This window comes from Hyperolius riggenbachi, chromosome 4 (assembly GCF_040937935.1).
Source record: "Hyperolius riggenbachi isolate aHypRig1 chromosome 4, aHypRig1.pri, whole genome shotgun sequence".
NCBI classification, from domain to species: Eukaryota; Metazoa; Chordata; class Amphibia; order Anura; family Hyperoliidae; genus Hyperolius; species Hyperolius riggenbachi.
The window spans coordinates 155,883,333-155,905,636 of NC_090649.1; the positions used below are offsets into that span (position 1 = coordinate 155,883,333).

The window sequence follows — 22,304 nt, forward strand, 5'->3', positions numbered from 1 at the left end:
GTGAGCAGGAAGCTGTAGGTCACTGAGAAGGATATGAAAATCTACAGATTGGTGCAACAAGCATTTTCTTTGATTATTTTGCAAAAAGTTAAGTGTTATTAAGAAACCCAGATATGCATCAGATGCAGAAGTCTAAGCCATTTGAACTAATGGAGAAAGTGCTATCTATTACTGATTACTATTATTTTTCACACTCAAGTCAGTTGCGTTGCAATGGCCAATATCATCGTATAGCAATATGATGCAATGATATTCTTATGGGGCCTTCACATCTAGTGCAGTGCGGTGTGGCGGGTTCTGACGCAGTAACGGGGCGATGCGCACCTTCACACTGGCAAGTGAGGCAAACTTTCATTGGACTGTATGTCACATTTAATTATTCACTACAGCTCCTTTACATTGTGATTTGATTGCAATGTAACTTACACAGTGAAACGGCCTGTAAAGTGATAAACGGCATAAAGTGATATGGAGGACATGGAGGCTGACATATTTATTTAATTTTAAGGGCCCTTTCACACTAGTCTGTTGCATGGCAGAATAATTCTGCATGCCAACTGCCCATTACTATTCTGCTGGGCTGTTTAAACTTCTGTGTTGTAGCGGAACGCGTTTTTCTAACTCGATGCATGCAGGCTTTGAATTCACACTCATGCTAACATGCATTATGCACTGTACAAAGTGTCAATCCAGCCTTAACAATACCAGTTGCCTGTCAGTACTGCTGATCCTCTCCCTCTAAAGCCTCATACACACGAGGCACATATGTCTCACAAGAGAAAACTAAAAAAAAAAAAAAGCAGCACTGGCGCCTGGCGACAGCTCTGACTGGCGATGGTTCGTGGCGCGCACCTCATACACACGGGGGAACTGTCGCCGCAACATGCGCGTGCTATGTGTTTGTGGCGACAGTTGTGCCCCGTGTGTATGCGCCTTAACATGCATGCAGACTAGATGTTTCTGACAAAAATCTGACAAGATTAGCCACATGCTTGTTTCAGGCATGTGATTTAAATGCTACTGATGCCAGAATGATCAGCAGGATTGCCAGGGAACTAGTATTGTTTAAAGAGAATCTGAAGCGAGTATAAAACTCGCTTCTTCTTTTATATTCAGCAGGGGCATGTGTGCCCCTGCTAAACCGCCGCTATCACGCCGCACAACGGGGGTCCCTTACCCCCCAAATCCCCTCCGTCCTCGCCGGGGATCTCTTCCGCATTGAGGCAGGGCTAACTATAGCCCTGCCTCACGCGCGTCTGTCAGCGCGTATCTCCGCCTCTCCCCCGCCCCTCTCAGTCTTCCTTCACTGAGAGGGGCGGGGGAGAGGCGGCGATGCGCCGCTGATAGACGCGCTGTGAGGCAGGGCTGCAGCCGTTAGCCCTGCCTCTAGGAGCAGCAAAATCTACAACCAATTTGGTCGTTGATTTTGCAGGGGGGGAATTGGGGGGTAAGGGACCCCCGTTGTGCGGCGGGATAGCGGCGGTTTAGCAGGGGCACACATGCCCCTGCTGAATATAAGAGAAGAAGCGAGTTTTTTTACTCGCTTCAGTGTCTCTTTAAAAGGAACTAGGAAATAAACATTGCAGCTTCCATATCACTCTCATCTTGGGTTCACTTTAAAGGAAGCCTGGAGTTAGAGGAATTTGTTTACTTCCTATTCCTTGGCTGTCACACTTACCATATTGCTCTGTTCCAAGTCGTATGCCTGGAACAAGCATGCAGTTACAACAGCGGATCTGCATATCTGTTCTGGGTCAGTGGGAATGGAGTATGTATTAAAGGATCAGCTCAACAGCCAAGGAAGATGTGATATATACATTTCAGGTACAGTATAGTAGAATCCCTTTATAGTAAACGCCAAGGGACCAGGAAAAGTAGTTTACTATATCAGAAGTTTACTATTTCAGAATTGGTCATACATTGTATATTTATACAGGCACATTTACTGTGACCTGAGGGCAGAGTTTACTATATGCAGAGGTTTACTATATCAGAGTTTACTATAAGGAGATTCGACTATATTACATAATAATAATATTTCAACATGTGAAATGACAATGCAATTCAATACAGAATTAATGTAACAATACCACAATGCAGATCTTTGAACATTTGGAGGATGCAGACACCAGTCCATGAAAACTTTCCTAGAGAGAATGAACTATACTTACATGTCCATGTTGTGAAGCTTTTGTGTGTGCAGTAATTGACTCTTGTGCCGGTTGTGTCCACAGATATCCTGCAATGTGCTGGAACAAATCACCAGCTTTGCATCAGGCACATCGTACCACCTTCCTCTGGCTCACCATGTCCAGCTCATATTTGATCTCATGGAGCCAGCCCTGAACATCAATGGGCTCATTGATTTTGCTGTACAGGTAACACGTAATTCTCTGAAACAAATGTTGTTCTTGGGTGACTGGAGGTACCGGAAAGCAGCTTTGTTCCAAGGCAGTAAATAATATCATGGGAGCTCTGCCGTGTTTCTTGCTTAACAGATTGCGCCTGCAGGCTGACAGTAATCTCATTGTGTTTTCCATGCAAATAGTGCTCTGTTCCAGAAATCTTGTGTTCTTCTAGATATCCTGAGCTCAGGCGTGGAAACTTCAGGCTAGCTGGTTGGAGCTAATGGACCTCCTAATTGTAATGTATTCCAGATAAAACAATTATATGTGCTCTTCAAAGCGTGCAGTGTGTCTGTCGCAAATCTATTACAACTTTCAGAGTGTTTTGATGGAATATTAATTATCCAAACACAAGAGATGCCAGATGCCTTGTTGGGATTATTTAATAAAATGACTTAAAGGACAAAGCTTACCTACAGACATTAGGTGCCATGCACAATTTGATTACTGTCTTTCCTGTACAGATATACTTCCTTTGGTGAGAAGGCAGGGTTACAGACTACCCAAAAAGCTCATGGTGAACCAGAACTCCTAGGAGTGTGTAAGGGGCTACAAAGAGCCAAAAAGCCCTCTTACTAAAATGTTAAGCAAAACAAAAGTTTTCCTTCTTAAAACAGAAGGTATCTGTGATAATTCAAATTGGAGTGAGCATTTGATGTCTCCCACGATGCATCACTGCTAAATATGCAAATCATCCTATGTTGTCCATGTAAGCTAACCACACCTCAACAACCACTGGAATACAATGATGTGTCAGCTTGTTATTGTACCATGAGCTTCCTGGGTAGTCTGTAACTCTGGGTATTTCAAATTCTACTCCATATAGCCACATTAATCCATGCCATGCACTGATGAGGATCAACCAATCTGTCTGTATACATGTTGGATGTTTGTGGCTCTGTACAATTAAAGGTGGCCATACACTGGTCGATTTGCCATCAGACCATCAGATCGACCAACAAATAGATCCCTCTCTGATCGATTCTGATCAGAGAGGGATCGTATGGCTGCCTTTACTGCAAACAGATTGTGAATCGATTGCAGCATGAAATCGATTCACCATCTGTGAAGCATGACGCCGCCCCCCCCCCCCTTCCCCCCTCATACATTACCTGATCTGGCCGGTCCCTCGGTCTCCGCAGTCTTCTTCTCTGCGCTCGGCTCCAGGGCTCCAGCTTCACTTCCTGTCTGGGGAAGTTTAAACAATAGAGGGCGCTCTACTGTTTAAACTTCCTGTCCGGACAGGAAGAAGTGAAGCCTGCCGGAACCCAGCGGAGAAGGAGCGGCGGTGACAGCGGAGATACGTGCCGGCCGGATCAGGTAGTGTATTGCTGCTGTATTGTGTCGGTCATCAGACATTCAAATGCCGCTATTTATGCACTCCCGAGCGAAATCTTCCGCACGGACAGGAACGACGGGAATCGATTTTGGTCGGAAATCGATCATTCGGTCAACTTTTGCGCAACGATTTCACAGCAGATTCGATCACAGTGATCGAATCTGCTGTATATCGGCGGGAAAATCGTTAGGTGTATGGGCCCCTTAACAAGCTGACACATCATTGCAATCCAGTGGTTCTGGAGGTGTGTCTAGCTTACGGGGCAACAAAGGATGATTTGCATATTCAGAAGTCATGCATTGTGGGAGACATCATATTCTCACTCCAACCTGAATTATCGCAAATACCTTCTGTTTTAAGAAGGCAAACTTTTGTTTTGTGAGAGGACGGGAGAGAAACCAGAGACCAGCAGCATAAGTATCACTGAGGAATATGAGGTCTCTTTTCCATGGACGGCTGAACTGCTTGTTTATTGAGCAGTTCTGGCTATCAGCTGCTGGCCACAAGCACCATTCAGCTGTAATTACATGCAGCGAATGACAGTGAAAAACTCATGTCACTTCTGAGCAGGTGAACCTCCGTGATCAGATGCAACTACCTGGGGGAACCGCCTGCTTGTCACCTGTTTCCCGCCTGTGCTGAGCGCTAGAAAGCGGCACATCCAGCGATTGGATGGGAGCAACTGACAGGTGGTGAATTCACTGCCTTCAGCTGCTGGTGGAAAAGAGGACTTACAGATGTTGTACAACATACAACATCTAAAATGGGAGACTGCATTATCCACAGACACAAAAGTGAGGAACATTAAAGCAGATGCATGTACAGTTAGGTCACATGACAGCCACTGTATGTATGTTGTCAGTAGAGATCGTCAACTAGATTCAGATGATTCCAGCTTACATGCATATTGTATGCTGCTAGTAATTTGTCCAATCAAAACCAACAGGAAGTGCATTCAATTGGCCCAGTTCCAAGCAACATATAATTTGCATGCAATTTGCAAGTAACTCTAAATTCATTAATCTCAGTAGTAATCTATTTTTTATACACACATAAGTATTTTATTTGTGTTTAATCTACATGCCATACTCATCACACTGTGTTACAATATTGTTTGTTTAGAATGAGGAGTGTTTGTCCACTATTTAATACTCCCCACAGGTCTTAACACCCCTACACCCCCCACCTCCACATAGGGGCTTCTCCCCTTTAGTTACTCCTCTGCTTCTTCACAGTTCTAGGACTTTTTTTTAGCTGGTTACTAAACTACTATTGCTTCCAACAAAGCTATGCATGAATCGTGAACCACCTAGATCCATCTCATTCAGCTTACTGACTGAGGCCTCTTAGTGAAAACTTTTTTTGGGCCATTTTAAGAACCAGAGAGATTGCAATGATCCTGATACTAGATGCATATAGATTTGGTTAGGATTCCAGTGGTTTGGGTGCCGCATTCATGCTATGTGGTTTGGGTTCATTTTTGCTTTGTGTTCAGCAGCTGTTTCCCTCTGCAGTTTTGGTAATTGTTACCCTGTAGTCTGGATGACCCTAATAAATACCATTACCAAAATGATTTTTCCTGATATCTAACCCTAACTTACAAACTTAATGAAACCCTCTTTCCTGATAGCTAGCCATAACCTCCCTTTAGGATAAAACCTTAAAGGTGGCCATACATCTAGTGATTTGGCTGTATGATCTATCATTTGATTCAATCATTATATAGAATCGAGAGAGAATCAAGTGTGTTCCAGTATGCCCAATTGATGAAAAGTAACTGATATCATGTCAAATCGACCAGCTTAGTCGATCAAGCCGGATGCAAAATATCGTCGATTGCAGAAGAATCGGCTACTGTTCACATGTCAATCCCATCGACTCTGAATGAATTTTTGCATTCAGAGCATAGAGACAAATCGGTCAGATCGATAAGCGAAGGTGAATTGCATAGGATATTGCCTGTAGTGTATGGGCCACAAGTCGATCAACTTTCAATCAACCATACTAAAGTCGATTCCTTAATAAAGTCGATCGCTTTGTCGATTGAATCAGCATCATCAGATATATGGCTACCTTACTCACCTCCTTTTCCTTTCTGACGCTCGACTATTTAACTAAGGATGAAAGAAAAAACAAACATGAAATCTTTCTTAAATAATGTTCATAGAAATTAAATATTTGATTAGCTGCATTGGACTAATATACTGTACCTATGATTATTCTGACCATTCCTTTAAACTTCTCTGTAGGTTTCACAATCAGTAACTGAGAAAGCAACCTTACATTGTGTCAGCTGTTACTGCAATGGGAATGGTTACTCCCAAGTTATTATTGTTGTGTATTTATATAGTGATGACATCTTCTGCAGTGCCTTTACATAGTGTAGGTTCCCCCCAATATCAGGTACCTCCCAAGATAGGTAGTCCCCAGTAGTTTGCAGCCAGCCAGAAGGAGCCCCCAGTACATGTACTTAGATTTGTGCCCCAGCATAAGTAGCTGGCGTATCCCCTAGTATAGGTAGCCAGAGAGGGTACTTCCAGCATAGGTAGCTAAAGAGCCCCCAGTATAGGTAGCCAGAGAGGGTACTACCAGCATAGGTAGCTAAAGAGCCCCTCATATAGGTAGCTAGAGCCCCCTCCCTCAGTATAGGTAGCCAGACAGCCCCCCCCCCCCAATTAGAGGTAGCCCTCCAATTTAGGTAGACAGGGAAGCCCCCTTCGCCCCCAGTATAAGTAGTCGGGGAACCCTCACACCCCCCCCCCCCTTCCCCAGTAAAGGTTGCCAGATAGACCCTCAGTATAGGTAGCCAGAGAGCCCCCCCCCCCCAATTAGAGGTAGCCCTCCAATTTAGGTAGACAGGGAAGCCCCCTTCGCCCAGTATAAGTAGTCGGGGAACCCTCAGCCCCCCTTCCCCAGTAAAGGTTGCCAGATAGACCCTCAGTATAGGTAGCCAGAAAGACCTCTGCTCCCCCCCCCCCCCCCCGGTATATGAGAGAGGGCACCGCTCAATGCAGAGTGGACAGTGTAGGAGTGAAGAGAGCCCCCCTCAGTATAGGTTGCTAGAGAGACCTTCAATATAGGTAGCCAGAGAGACAACCCCCATGGGAAGATTTGATAGTAGCTAACATAGTTTTTACATACTGTATAAGCTTTAAAAATAACTGGATCTCCTATCACACATTTGTATATAGATTTTTGTAGGATTCAAATAAGGCACTTTACATGTCTGTATAATATATAATAACAAATGCTAACTAAGTTATGTCTGGCTTTCACTTTCCATGTACTGCAATAAGAAGGTTGTGGAACTCCGCTCAAACCTCCAACCACCGACAGTGCAGGGCAACAGGCCGCTCCGACCCAAAATCCAAGGCAATAGAAAGTGAAGTCCGCACGATGTCGGTATGGTCAAACCGGCTTTATTGTATCAAACACATGGGCTATAAACAACACCAAATGCTGACATGTTTCGGACGTCACACGTCCTTAATCATAGCCCATGTGTTTGATACAATAAAGCCGGTTTGACCATACCGACATCGTGCGGACTTCACTTTCTATTGCCTTGTACTGCAATAAGGATACAATACTGCATAAATCCTTAAAATACATAATAAAATACCACATGGATCTTTAAAATGAAAGAATTAGGTAAAAACTTGAAACACAGTTTTATTTAGCCGCCAGTAAAATACTTCCAGTGAAGAATAAAACACACCTAATAACATATACTTTGTGGTTTGTGCCTAATACCTGCTAAAACTGCCCAGCAATGCTAGCACTAAGGGACACCTGAAGTGAGAGGGATAAGGAGACTTCCATGTGTATTTCTTTTTAAACAATGCAAATTGTCTGGCTATCCTGCTGCTCCTCTGCCTCTATTAATTTTATCCATAGACCCTGAACAAGCATGCAGATCAGATGTTTCTGACTGACATTTGATTTGCTGCATGCTTCTTTCAGGTGGGTGTTTTAGACACTACTGATGCATGAAAGATCAGAATGATGCCAGGCAACTAGTATTGTTTAAAATAAAATTATTATTAATGTACTGTATATAGCGCCAGCATCTTCTGTGGCATTGAAGATCTGAAATAAATATGGAAGCCTCAATATCCTCCCCACTTCAGTTTTCTTTTAATATTGTTATTTTCCAGGCCTAGCGTATTAGGCTCCGATGTAATGACACGGATGGAAAACTGATCCTTGTAAAAATGAATCCATGGCACAGATCAGTTTTAAAAGTCTCAGTTTTACATCCATGACCCTCCGTTCTGTTATTGTGCACTGCAGTCAGTGCGGCGCATTTGTCTGTCTGGAAAAATCGCAGCAGACCCAAACTCGTGGTCTGTTTGGTGGAAAGTGCTGAACGGATCAGTTTGAATGGACCAATGTGAATGGATCTATTGGTAACATGGGATCTGTTTGCATCCCTTGCATCGGTTGTAGTCTGTTCCGTTACGGTCCGCTAAACCGTCCGTTGTTTAGGCTAATATGAACCAAGCCTAAGACATATGCCCCCTTCTGCACATTGACTTATCCCAAAGAAGACTGTTTAAGTGTCAAATCTGTCTTTGGAACAATATTTGCGAGTAGAAGTTAAGTAAGGACAACATGGTGTCAGCAGCCTGCCTGCTCTCTGTTACAGTCATACATGTATACAATTTTGTTTTGTGTTGATGATTGTGTGTTTCTACTAACGTAGTTAATGAATTATATATAAGCAAGAAAATAGCTGAAGTTGTACAGTATTAATATTTTAGAAACTTTAATCTTGTTAAGTGGGCTCTGAAAACATTCCTGCTTTGAAATTCAGCAAGTGCCAGTCTAGAGAATGTTTCTCAGCATGCACATAATACGTGTAATGTGAATATAATTGTAGATGTAACTGCAGGCAAGGCACAAAGCTCGGTCATAAATAACCAGTGAAATGTTATCTCTGTGTGTGTGTGTGTGTGTGTGTGTGTGTGTGTGTGTGTGTGTGTGTGTGTGTGTGTGTGTGTGTGTGTGTCTGCTCATGACCTGCTGTTGTCCTCCTCTACAATTGTACCTCATACGATTCACATATACAAGATTTTGCATGTGCTTCACCCCTCCTCTGGAATGCCCTCCTACAACACATCCGTTATTTTCCAACCTTTGATACCTTTAAACGCTCACTCAAAACTCACTTGTTCAAACAAGCATATGCTCTACCTTAGGCCACTTCTCCTTTGTTCTAAAGCCAAGTTGTACTCCTCACTAGATAACCTAAAACAAGATTTCACATGCGCTGAACCCCTCCTCTGGGATGCTCTTCCACAACACATCAGTCACTCTCCAACCATAAACGCTCCCTCAAAATTTACTTTTTCCGGTTAGCATACGCTCTACCTTACTAGATACTCTACAAACACACTGCCGCTAGCTATAAATAATGAATGCTACCTCACCTCTTTTCTGTCTCCTCCCCAAAGTGATGTACTTTAAAAGAGAATACATAAATTGTTACTTTATGGACTTAGATTTTTGTATATGTAAGCAATGAGAGTTTATCATTGTCATTTTTGCAAATTAGGGCTTGTAATTATTTATCGAGTACATTGATAAATCCAAAAACAGACAAATAAAATGTGTGGATTTTATCTACAGTAGTATTGTTTATTTTAAAACTATAGAGGTTGAAAATTGAGAAATTGTGTATTTTTTTTTCATTTTTTCCTTATGTTTCCATTTAAGCTGCATAGAAGATAAAGTAATTACTTTACTAAACGAAAAAAACCTATGAAATGGCGAAAAAAACCCCCCAAAATATAGGTCATTTCAGTGTGATAAATAAAGATATAGTTATTGTCGAATGAATGGGAGGAGCGTTAAAATTTAAAAATTGCTCTGGTCCACGAGAGGAACACAACCGGTAGTGGTCAAGTGGTTAAACAAACTGTTGTGATGACTCATGCTTGACATTTGTGAAACTCCCAAATACGCCTTTTTCTTTGATTTATCTGTACTTTGTAAATCATAATTATTTCCTAGACCAAGTTGCAAGCTTGAGCTGAACTGGAAGCATTTAAAATTAAAATTAGGATGTTGTGCAGTACTACAGTGTAATGTTTTAAATTAATAAAACATGTAATAACTAAAGGCAAGAGCTCCAGAACACAATCCATTTGGTGTTCTCCTTGGTTTGTCAGTAGTGGCAGGAGAGAGTCTTGCTTCTGCTTGGCTGCAGGTTCTTTGGGAAGTGTGACAGAGATCTATGTGTTATTTCAATGGTAGATGAGAGGAATCCTAGAAGTATAAGCTATCATTCCCTTTATTTTGAGAAAGAAGAGTAATTGTTGGAACACATTTTTCAATCATCTCATTTAGGCCTTAAGGGCTCGTTCAGATCACAAATGCGGATGGCCATGCGTGCGGAACGCAACGCGTACGAACACACGCCATCCGCGTTTGTGTGCGTTGCGTGGCTGATCCCATCACTGAAAAGTGAATGGGACAGCTGTGCGTTTTTACAAAATCTGCATGCAGCATGCGTTCCTGGACCGCACAGGTCCGGAACGCATGCAGTGTGAACATCAGACAGTACACTCTATGCACTGTCTGATGTCGTGCGTGTCGGCCTCCTGCACGTGTTTCCAAAATGCGGCTGGAAACGTGTGCAGTCTGAACAGGCCCTTAAGTATTATCATGAAAGTGATGACGCTGTATATATTCTCTTTAAAGTGTAAGTTACATTGTTAGTAAAAGGGCTTTTTGATCCTTTTACTTCTGGTTCACCATGAGCTTGCCGGGCAACCTGTAAATCTGGGTGTTTCAAGTCCTACTTTTTAGGGCCATATTAATCCACAGAATTGGATTAATATGGATTCACAGAAAGTGTGCAATAATTGTTTAAACAAAATTAGGCAGGTGCATAAATTTGGCAGCCTTGATGCCAATCTTGCAAGGGTTATAAAACAAGTATGGCCATCATAATCTACGCAAACATAAAAAGTGTAAGCATGAAAATACCTGATCTGAAGGAATGGCGCCTTTATCGGCGGGGGTGAAGTAGTAGTCAGGTCCCCCTTACAGCTCTGGGCCCCCCTGCAGTCACAGGAACTGCTCCCCTGTAGTTACTACCCCGGCCTTACTGATTTTCCTTTTCTTCTTGTTTCTTGTTTTACTCTGAAATATATTTTGTGTGCCCAATATTGCTCTGTATCTCTTCTGTGCAGTCTTGTAAACAGTGCTATTGGAACTATTGGACTATTTGGATAAATGCGTATGGCTTAAAGTGTACCTGAGTTGAGAGACACATGGAGGATGCCATATGTATTTCCATTTAAACATTTCACATTGGCTAGCTGTCATGATCCTGTGCCTCTCATACTTTTAGCTGTAAAACCTAAACAATCATATGCAGATCAGGTGTTTCTGACTGCAGTCTGTCTGGATAAGCTGCATGCTTGTTTCAGGCTGCTTACACACTAAGACGTTACAGGCGCACGTTACAGGCGTTATGCGACCTTAACGTAGCACCTAACGCAACGTCTTGGTGTGCAAGTAGCCTCAAGTGTGTTATTCAGTCACTACTGCAGTCAGAGAGATCAGTAGGACTGCCAAGCAACTGGTAATGTTTAAAAGAAAATAGATATAGCAGCCTTCATATGTCTCATCTTGGGTTCCTTTTCAGTTATGTCAGTCTGCTGGAAAATGATTCTTTGCAGCTGATTTTTCAACCAATATTTTCTGGATGAAATATCATAAGCAAGGGAGAAATACATGCAATCTTCCAAACATCATATGAGTTGTGCTCCTGTTAAGTGTAATTACTGTTGTTGAACCAATTTCAAGCGGAATATCTCAAATCCTGTAAAGCAGCTGGTGTGTATTTGGCAAGAGAAACTCTGTAAATAGGCATAATTGCAGTTTTGTACAAAATGCTGTGCATGTTTAGCTCATGTTCTAAAACCAGTTGGTTTCATGTTTTTCAGCTGCTAAATGAATTAAGTGTGGTGGAAGCAGAGCTGCTGTTGAAATCTTCCAGCCTCGCAGGAAGTTACACAACTCGCCTGTGTCTGTACATCGTGGCTGTGCTAAGACGATACCATGCCTGTCTAATTTTAAATTATGATCAGACCGCACAAGTGTTTGAAGGGTTTGTAGAATTTACTGTTCCTTTTCCTCTTTCTTTTGCAAATATTGTTTACTTGCTGTGTACGACTCCACTGTAGTGCAATGATAGTGGCAGAAGCTTTACTCAGAGTTTGTATGAGGGAGAGAGGGCTGGTACTTCCATAGAGTTAAACTAGACAATTGCCTAGGGCACCAAAAGCCTTAGGAACCCCACAAGTCAGAAACTGTAGAGGTCACATGTTTACTATCAGTAAAGTATGAAAATGTAAGACCTTACATTCATTTTTGCTCAGAGCCCCATTTTACCTTCCTGGAGACACCCTCCCTGGAGACAGGTCAGTACAGCTCTAGGGAAGCAAGCTGGATCCATAGACCGTTCAGAAACAAAAATACAAGGGGCAAAGGGAGCCAGGGCCAGACTTAGCACTAGGCTCATAAGGTATGAGCCAATAGGTGGCTGTAGTTTGTGAACCTGCACTCACCTTCCTGGAGTTGTGCTAATGTAATCGCCTATGGAAAATAAAGAGTTGGATGGGCCGTCCTATTCAGCCCAACCATCAAGCTCTCTATGCTTCTGGGAGGGCAGTGATGCCACCATGGCCCCAGGGTAGTAAGTGCTGACATACAAGGCAAGGGGATGGGGTTAATGTGATGGCTGGGTCAGCAGGTTCATGAGTTCGGCGGAAGGTAGAGTTGAGGGTACCAGAACTTCTGTTCTTAGAGGGTCCCAAGATGTAAATCCGGCCCTGACGAGAGCTAAATACAGTGTAGTAAGTCTGAGTTAAAGGGGAACTGAAGAGAGAGGTACTGTATATGGAGGCTGTCATGTTTATTTCCTTTTAATCAATACCAGTTGCCTGGCAGCCCTGCTGGTCTATTTCTCTGCAGTAGTATCTGATTAAAACCAGAAACAAGCATGCAGCTAGTCTTGTCAGATCATACTTATAAGTCTGAACCACTGAAACACCTGATCTGCTGCATGCTTGTTCAGGGGCTATGGCTATTTGTATTAGAGGCAGAGGATCAGCAGGGCTGCCAGGCAACTGGTATTGTCTAAAAGGAAATAAACATGACAGCCTCCATATACCCCTCTCTTCAGTTCCCCTTTAAAGACAGTACTGAGTAAAAGACGGTACGGTATATAAAGAAAAATGGGTATCCACAAACCACCACCAAAAGCACTTGTGGGGGAAAAACAGTCCCCACTCGGGTGTCGGAGGAATATCTCAGTCGTGGTGGAAGAATATCCCAGCCAGTTGCACTCCAAAAAATGATATTTATAAAAACATGAAAAAATAATCAAGGTTCCAGGAGAAATGTATAGATACAATAAACAGATAGATATAAAACAGTTCAAATATAAAAGTAGTTTAAAACAGGAGTTGCTGTAGGTGCTGGCTTACTCCCCACAAAGTCACTAACCAGCACTTCTGACACAGTCATTTTTTTAAAGGGAACCTGAAGCGAGTAAAATTATTTAAAATAAACACATGAATATTACATACTTGAATATTGAATATTACAAATTAATATTACATACTTACCTCACCATCAGTTCCTCTCAGAAGCTCCCCATTTTCTTCCTACAGTGATCCCTTCCAGTTCTGACAATATTTTGTCAGAACTGAAATATACCAATTGCTGTCAGTTATATATGAGCAGCTGTCAGTTGCAACTGAATGTGCAAGGTAATCTCCATGTTTCCCTATAGCTCAAGTGGATGATATTACAGTTTAACAGTGTGCTGCCCAGGAAGCTGTTATGGGGTAATGACCATTTTTAAAATGGAGGACAGAGAATTCCATCGATCACAGTGGACGAATGGCATGCAGGTGGGGAGAAAAAGATTGATGAGCAGACTACACAGGAGGTAAGTATGGCCTGTGTATGATTATTTTGACTTTTTATTTTCAGTTCAGGTTCTCTTTAGGCTTGGTTAATGTCTTTGTCAGCAGTCCTGGTTACTGACTTTGTGGGAGGGATGCCAACACACCTACCTTATGTTTGAAACTGCCGTTATATGTATTTTATTACTTTTGGGTGCCCCCAGCTGTTAATGGTACCTAGGGAAGCAAGGGCTTATATGAAGAATAATAATAAACAGCAAAAAGGGTGAGGGGTCGGGGCAATGACTGCTCACAAGATGAAAATTTGAGCAATCCCAGTAACAGCCAGTAATCAGTGACCATTATTCGGAATGACCTTGCAAAGGTGCAAATTTTAAAGTGATTATCTATAGGATTATGGAAACCTATAATTATGTTTAATCTTCATAGATACCATATGACTTGAACTTTTATGTGATTATTTCTGCTTTAAAGGGAACACTTAAATGCATGCAGACATCCTGCTGCAGCAGCTCTTCATTTGTTTACATAATACCATTTATAAGGATAAAATTCTGCCCATGCTTAAACACAGTGGCGTAGCTAAGGAGCAGTGGGCCCCGATGCAAGTTTTACAATGGGGCCCCCCTAGCACTCTATACGTAACAATTGATACGGTGCATCAAAACCTGCCAATAGCAACTACAGTGTCAAAGGTACAAGAAGGGGATGGGGAAGAGTTTGTTAAGGATTACCACTATTCAAAGTATCTATAGAAGTGATTATTATGAGCACAGGACCAATAGAGAGCTAATACTGTAGTTGAGGGAGGGCCGTTCAGGGCCCCTCTGGCCCAAGGGCCCCGATGCGGTCGCTACCTCTGCAACCCCTATTGCTACGCCACTGGCCATACATTATTTGATGGCCACCAGATCAAACATCAGATAGAGTTAAAAAAGAAAAGATCATGCCCCTCGAACCAAGTATTGTTTACCTCTACACCCCCATGCAAGCTGGTATTCTTCAGGTAAGTCATAGCCTATTAGTGTGGGGCACCTTCCCCTAGACAATTCCACTCAACTTGGTCCATAGTGTTGGGTGCTACTCTGCAAAAGTGAGGTGGAAAAGCTTCTCCCTGTGTCTGCAGGACACTTATCATAAAGGGACTCTTCCCCACCTCTGGTGCTTAAAAGGAGATGGGGCAATAGTATGGGGTGACACCTATAGTGGAGTCTGGAAGGCTAAGGGAGCCCCAGATATCTGCCCCTCTTTCACATAAAAGAGATCATTCTGATCCCTTAGTTATTGCTGGCAGTTTAATAAAGGCATGTGTAATTCCATACAAAGCATAGCTGCACATGTGACGAAGACATGCAACTGGAGTATGGCATTAGGGAGGAACCTTTGTTTGCATGTAATTAGGACACATGTCATGGTCTGATCATAGAAATAAGATAACTAAATGAGGATTACCAGTAACTTGGAAGACTGCACGTTATGGGACTGTTAAATGTAAATCAAAGTTTTGCTATGCCTTATATCTAGGGGAGTTTGTAAGGCCCCGTTCACACTTGCGTTTCGCTGCCAAACGGACCGGATGACCTGACCGGATCCGGATCAGAAACGTACGGTTCTGATCCGGATCCGATCCGGATCCGGTCAGGTTGCATCAGGTGTACAACAGGCTGTGATCCGGATCCGTTTGGCAAAAGAGAGTAGAAATAAATAAACATTTTGGGGTCTGGGAGGTCAGCAGAAGGTGCACCTGTGGAATCAGGTCCTCCGCTGTTTAGGCCTCACCTCCACCTTCGACATACTGCCATACTGCTGCTCCACTCCAAAATGCTTGCCCATGTGTCCCCATCCAAAACCACTGCTAGAATACGCATAGGAAGTGGGGTAGAATGTCAGGTGTTTGTAGCCAGTGTGTTCTGTGCTTCCGTTTCCCATTGGTTTCTATATTCCGGATGGTGCAGTCAGGCTCCGGTCCGGGTGCATGTGCCGGATGATCCGGACCCAAAAATAGCGCATGTTGGAAAAGTGTCCGGATCCGGCATCGTACTGTACGGAACGGACGCGTGTGAACGTCCGCATAGCTTTTGCATTGCTATGCGGAACGTACGTTCCGTTTGTACAGTATACGGTCCGGATCCGATCAGGCGGATCTGGACAGCGAACGCTAATGTGAACCAGGCCTAAGCCAAATACTTCTCAGGGATGAGAGATGACATTCCTTTCTTCACCTCTTCCACCGTGTGCAAAGATCAATACAATTATAAAGAGAACGAGCCTATTGGATCTACAGGGTGAACTATGCCACTATGGCTTGAGAACCTTTCCCCTGTATAACTTGCGTTCATTGTGAAGATAACTGTATTCATCCTGCTTGCTATTCTAATAGTACCTATGTTTTATATAATTTGCTACTGTATTTGTCTTTTCTTATTTCAATAAAAAATTGATTGACACAATTATAAAGAGAACGTATGGAGCGCATGCGGCATGGTGCACCACAATGAGGACACATGGTGTGCATTGCATGGCGTGGTTAGAATGGGTGTTGCCACAACAGATAGTAGTAGGGGCCAAATAAAGGGAACACTGTATCAACCTAGGTTACATCCTGTAGCCAGTGTATCAATGTGACACTTTCTTTACACATCCAATTTGTCTCATACATAGATACATGAGAACGAAGTTCAAAACTCTGAACAATCAGGACATCCAGCAATAAGAATACAAATACAGACATTTTTGATGGATGGTTTGAGATATCAGGATACATATAAGTGATTATAACTGTTTTTCTTTTGCTTCTGCAGTAGGCTGCTCATTTGACTTGTGATTTTCAACCCTTTATACAGGTGCCTTTACAGATGATGTATTCTAGCTAGTTGCACAGATGTGATTAGTTTAAAGGAGAACTGTAGTGAGAGGTATATGGAGGCTGCCATATTGATTTCCTTTTAAGCAATACCATTTACCTTTCTATCCTGCTGATCCTCTGCTTCTTATACTTCCAGCCATAGCCACTGAACAAGCATGCAGCATATCAGGTTTTTCTGACAATTTTGACAGATATGACAAGATTAGCTGCATGCTTGTTTCTGGTGTGATTCAGACACTTCTTCAGCCAAATAGATCAGCAGGGCTGCCAGGCAACTGGTATTGCTTAAAAGGAAATCAATATGGCAGCCTCTATCTGCCTCTCACTACAGTTCTTATTTAACTAGTTAAAAAAAAAGTCACGCTAAGCTCTCAAAACAGAAAGTAAAAAAACAGAAAGGCAGAATTCTTTCTGTTTTTGGTAAGAGAAGAAAGATTTAAAAAAAAAAAGATCTCAGAGAGATGTAAAACACACTGCCTCTGATATGTATTGTTGCCTGTAAAATGTAATAACTATATAAATATAGTAATACGATTATTTGTAAGGTAAATAAGAACTTGCTGTAAAAACTGATCCGTTATATCATGTGTTCTGTTTGCAGATTGTGTGGTGTGGTGAAGCATGTGGTAAACCCTTCGGAATGTTCCTCCCCAGAACGCTGTATTCTGGCTTATCTGTATGACCTGTATGTGTCTTGTAGTCATATAAGGAGTAAGTTTGGAGACCTCTTCAGGTGAGTAATATATCTTCCCATTTACAAGAGACACAACCCTCTATACCAGGCATGGGCAAACTTGGCCCTCCAGCTGTTAAGTAACTACAAGTCCCACAATGCATTTGCCTTTATGAGTCATGACTGTGGCTGTAAGACTCCTGCAATGCATTGTGGGACTTCATCATCAGAAGCAATGTAATGATGTTCCCCCTACAGTCAGGCAGGCTGTACTTTTGTTTGCTATTGTACTCTGGCAATTTTAATGTGACTTTCTGTTACAAGTAATATCTGCATTTTCTGGCCATAAAAACATATTTAAAGGAAACTTGAAGTGAGAGTGATATGGGGGCTGACATATTTATTTACTGCAATTTTAAACAACACCAGTTGCCTGACAGTCCTTGACAGTCCTACAGATCCACTGCCATATCCCTGAACAAGCATGCAGATCAGATGTTTCGACAAAAATCTGAAAAGATAAGCTGCAGCCTGCATGCTTGTTCCAGGTGTGAGATTCAGACATTACTGATGCCAGGTGGATCAGCAGAACTGTCAGGCAACTGGTATTGTTTAAAATGAAATAAATATGGCAACCTCCATATACCTCTTGCATTTTAAACAACACCAGTTGCCTGACACTCCTGCTTATTCTCTGCCTCTAACATTGTTAGGCATAGCCCCTGAACAAGCATGCAGATCAGATGTTTCTAACAAAAACCTAAAAAGATTAACTGCATGCTTGTTCCAGGTGTGTGATTTAGACACTACTGATGCCAGAGTGACCAGCAGGACTGCCAGGCAACTGGTATTGTTTAAAAGGAAATACATATGGCAGCCTCCATATACCTCTTGCTTCAGGTTCCCTTTAAAATCAGTCAATATTACGAAAGATAATTTCTGGTTATTCTGGTTATATAGAACAGACATTTGCAAAGAGGTTAATGAATAAAGTACAGTACCTTAATCGGAGTGTTATGTATGCCCCGTATGTCCGTATGCACTGTTCCCTCTGCACATAGCACCGCTAGTATCCTGCACATCATTGTGAGGGGTGCGCACGTATGAAGTGACATTTCTCTCAGTGCACCGCCAGAGGGTTGACATTGAGTTAATGGTTCTTTAGACGGGAACCAGCCCCCTTTTGTTTCTGACTAATGTGTTTTGGATATTAGGCAGTTTAATAAATAACAAATCCATCTTGACTTTTTGTCACATGCCTGGACTTTTAAAATGCTAGGTAATTAGAGTAATGTAATCAACAGTATTTCACTGCACTTTGTTTAAATATTTAATGCAAGAAGCCAAAAGGGCCTGAAGGCTTTCACATCTGTTCTCAGCTGTTTTTGAAACACAAAAATAAACATGCATTTCCCTGTAAATGCTGTGCTGCTGCTGTCAGTGTCAGCTTGTTGCACAATATACTAGTAGAGCGCCTATTCTACAGGGCTTCTCCACCAGCTCCAATTTTTTGACTAGTCTCTGTGGTTGAGCTTCTGTTTCCTGCCTCGTGGCTCACTCTGGCCCTCACTGTGAGCAACTCTACGGCTGTTTTATGTTTCATGTTGATGATCTCTTGCTTTGTTATAAAAGGTGCTGGAAATGTAGATGGAGAACCCACTTTATAGCAGAGTATTTAGCAAGCTCATAAGAAATCCAAAGATAGCACTTAGAAATTTAGAGGGAAATCTTCTCAGCAGTGAGCAGAAAATTCTCCTAGCATGCATTCATCTGATTCAGAAACTGATGAAGGAAGTGTAGTCAATCAAAGCCACTAGTTGCTGGTGCCAATTGGCAGAATTACAGGGCCACCTAGAGGAGGATGAAGACAGTAAGGGACTGATCAGCCTGAAGGGGGCTGCAGGAAGCCCCGGGTATGTATAGGGTTTTTTTTTTCTTGGGGGGGTAGGACCCTTGAAATAAATGCTTGCCTGTGGCAAAGGGGCTTTCAGTTAGGCACTTTTGGTTTGTTGGCTTGAATTCCTCCCCTCCCTATCATTAACCCGAACATAACCACTTCATTATCTGATCCCTAACTTTACCCCTTGACATATCCTCAACCCTTTTTGTAAAAAAATACATTACTGTAATCAAAGCCCTTGTATGATAAAATTTTAAATTCCAGTAACCCTAACCCCCATCACCCTAATCAATGAATATCCATAACTCATACTCAACTTTCATTTTCTTCATTTTGCCTCCAGCACCCAGTGTCCAATGTACTGCATCCCTTCTAATGCTGGGGATACACGGTACGTTTCTGTACCGTGTATCGACCAGCTGATCCAGCCAGCTGATAATATTCAGCCGGCCCGATCAAGCCGCTGGACTCCCGCCCGCTCGATCTCGGGGACGAGCGGCAATAGATCCGTGTGGACAAGCGCGGACGCGGCTGGGGTCGATCCGGTGGCTAATCGGCTGCCGGATCGACCCATGTATGCCCAGCATTAGACACCAAATGTACTGCTACATTGCTTATACAGGTGTCCAGTCTAATTCTGCACTGCAGACAGTGGTGATTAAGTGCAATGATTGTGCCCAAATTACTGGACAAATTCCATTTGCCTTCAAAGCATGCTGAACCCACCTATTCTACTCCAAGTCACTCTACACCCTCTTATAATAATGATATCAGAGGAAAGTGGTAGATCATATAATGATCTGCTAAAGCGTACACAGAACCTCCACACTGGTTCAAAACTATGAAGTAATCAATCAAGCAAAACTCGCTCCCCTGGCAAGAGAGAGGCCTGGTGCAGCAGGTCTGATGAACAGCCAGCTGAGAACTTTACAATATGTGCTCTAAACTACAGTATATGTGTTATAGAGGGTCAAGTTAGCTCAGGTGAACCAGAACCATTAGGATTTTGTAGAGTGCCTAAAGGAACCAAAAAAGACCCCACACTAATAAAAAGGGCATGCTTTATACAATCATATTGTATTTAGCAATGTAAACTGTTTTATGTGACACAGACAAAATGAAATTAAGACAATAGCTGACTGAAATTACCATATACTCGACCATATAACATAAATCAATAGATGAATAAATGGCCTGCATGCAGTTATCTTTGATGTATACATATTTGTGTTTCCACTGAAAAGATAACCTATAATGAGCCAGCATCAGGCATATCTCTCTTTTTATTGCTCGGTGCAATGATTGTTCTGAGATAATACATCACTGTAATGTCAATAATGGTTTCCCCTCTGTGTGAACAAACTAATTATCGCTATGTGAAAGCACTTTTGTGTGTTTATATTCTCCTTCTTTCTCTTCAGTAGTGCTTGTTCCAAGGTAAAGCAGACAATCTACAGTAACATACAACCATCTAATTCTAATGCGCTTTGGGATCCAGACTTCATGGTGGACTTTATCGAGAACCCATCAGTGCATAATATCAATCACTTTGTCCTGGGGAAACTCCTCAGTGAGAATGCTGCTAACCGCTATAGCTTTGTGTGTAATGTCCTCATGAATGTATGTATGGGCCACCAAGATGCTGACAGGTAAACAGCAAGCAGTTCATAATATTGAAAAACATTGTACTTATTTAATGGATGTTTGTTGCAAACTAGAATGTAGACTTGACATGATTTATCTATGACCACCAAATCTACACACATCACATGACCTGTGTAGGTCACATGAACAACATGGCTGGGGTCTTGTTTACTTTGTGAATGTACTGGATATCAGTCATGAGAGGGTAGGGATTTTCACCTTTTCATTATAAAAGAGTGGTGTGAAACCTAGGTTCTAGGAGAGTGTTCATCTACTTTAAATCTCAATTTAAGCTGTTTGCAAGATGTCAAAATCTGCTCATGTTGAAGGTATTAGTGACCCTGTAGCGCACTACTGGGTTACTAAAACTTTTTAGGCCAAGGGCCATATCTCTGTTCTTGAGAGTGCTAGGGGCCGAACTAGTGAAATTAGACACCATTTTTGCTGTTTGCAGTTAGGTACACTATGACTGTGACATTCTGTCAAATAAAAATGTGATAAGGATAAGGACCAGAGGCGCCAAAAAGAGTAAAAACAATGCTAAGATTAAAAATTGGGGGGAGACGTACTCACCACCCATCCAACAAACCAAGAACCAATATAAAACACAATGTTCAGTCAAAAAATCAGCAATTTATTGGTACTCCCAGGTGCTACGCGTTTCACAGGATAATCCCGCTTCCTCAGGCAATCAAACAGGAGCACAAGCTCCTGAAATGATGGACAATCGAGATTGTTCAAATCGCAAATAACAATTTATTTTGGCACTCCGCAATGCGTTTCGCAAGTACAACCCGCTTCATCAGGCAAGGAGTGCAAGCTGAAAAAGGTCCAATAGAGGCGCATTGCCACTATTGGACCTTTTTGAGCTTGCACTCCTTGCCTGATGAAGCGGGTTGTACTTGCGAAACGCGTTGCGGAGTGCCAAAATAAATTGTTATTTGCGATTTGAACAATCTCGATTGTCCATCATTTCAGGAGCTTGTGCTCCTGTTTGATTGCCTGAGGAAGCGGGATAATCCCGTGAAACGCGTAGCACCTGGGAGTACCAATAAATTGCTGATTTTTTGACTGAACATTGTGTTTTATATTGGTTCTTGGTTTGTTGGATGGGTGGTGAGTACGTCTCCCCCCAAGTTTTAATCTTAGCATTGTTTTTACTCTTTTTGGCGCCTCTGGTCCTTATCCTTATCACAAAACAATCCACCTATGGTGGCAAGGATTCTTCCTAATTTCTTTCTACAGAGAGCGACATCTTATACCTGAGTGGGGTCAGGTTCTAATTCTCCCCACCGGCACATGGAGTGGTTGCCTAGGGGCAACCCGTGTTTGTGAGTATAACTTTTTCTACTAATCTTTCTTCTACTGTTCTGAAATACCGCACCATTTGGGCTCTCGGTATTTTGTTTTTGTTTCTGAAGTGTCAAATAAAAATGTTCCACTGGGAAATACCCATATACCATGTGCAGTTAGCACAGTTGGCAGCTGCTAATCAGTGACTGTTACCGCTGATGGCCTCTGCATGTAACA

The 22,304-nt window shown here is 42.4% G+C and overlaps 1 protein-coding gene across 13 annotated transcripts in view; it reads left to right on the forward strand.

Annotated features, from left to right (window-relative positions):
• Positions 1–22,304, forward strand: part of MED12L (mediator complex subunit 12L) — a 742,320-nt gene that overhangs the window by 606,202 nt on the left and 113,814 nt on the right. For 12 of the 13 annotated variants that reach the window (XM_068280808.1, XM_068280810.1, XM_068280809.1 and 9 more), the window contains 4 exons: positions 2,235–2,378; positions 11,703–11,866; positions 17,159–17,290; positions 20,552–20,779. In XM_068280808.1, the coding sequence (XP_068136909.1) occupies positions 2,235–2,378; positions 11,703–11,866; positions 17,159–17,290; positions 20,552–20,779 (668 nt within the window). The remainder of the gene's footprint in view (positions 1–2,234; positions 2,379–11,702; positions 11,867–17,158; positions 17,291–20,551; positions 20,780–22,304) is intronic. The other variant, XM_068280816.1, reaches the window with a different exon arrangement.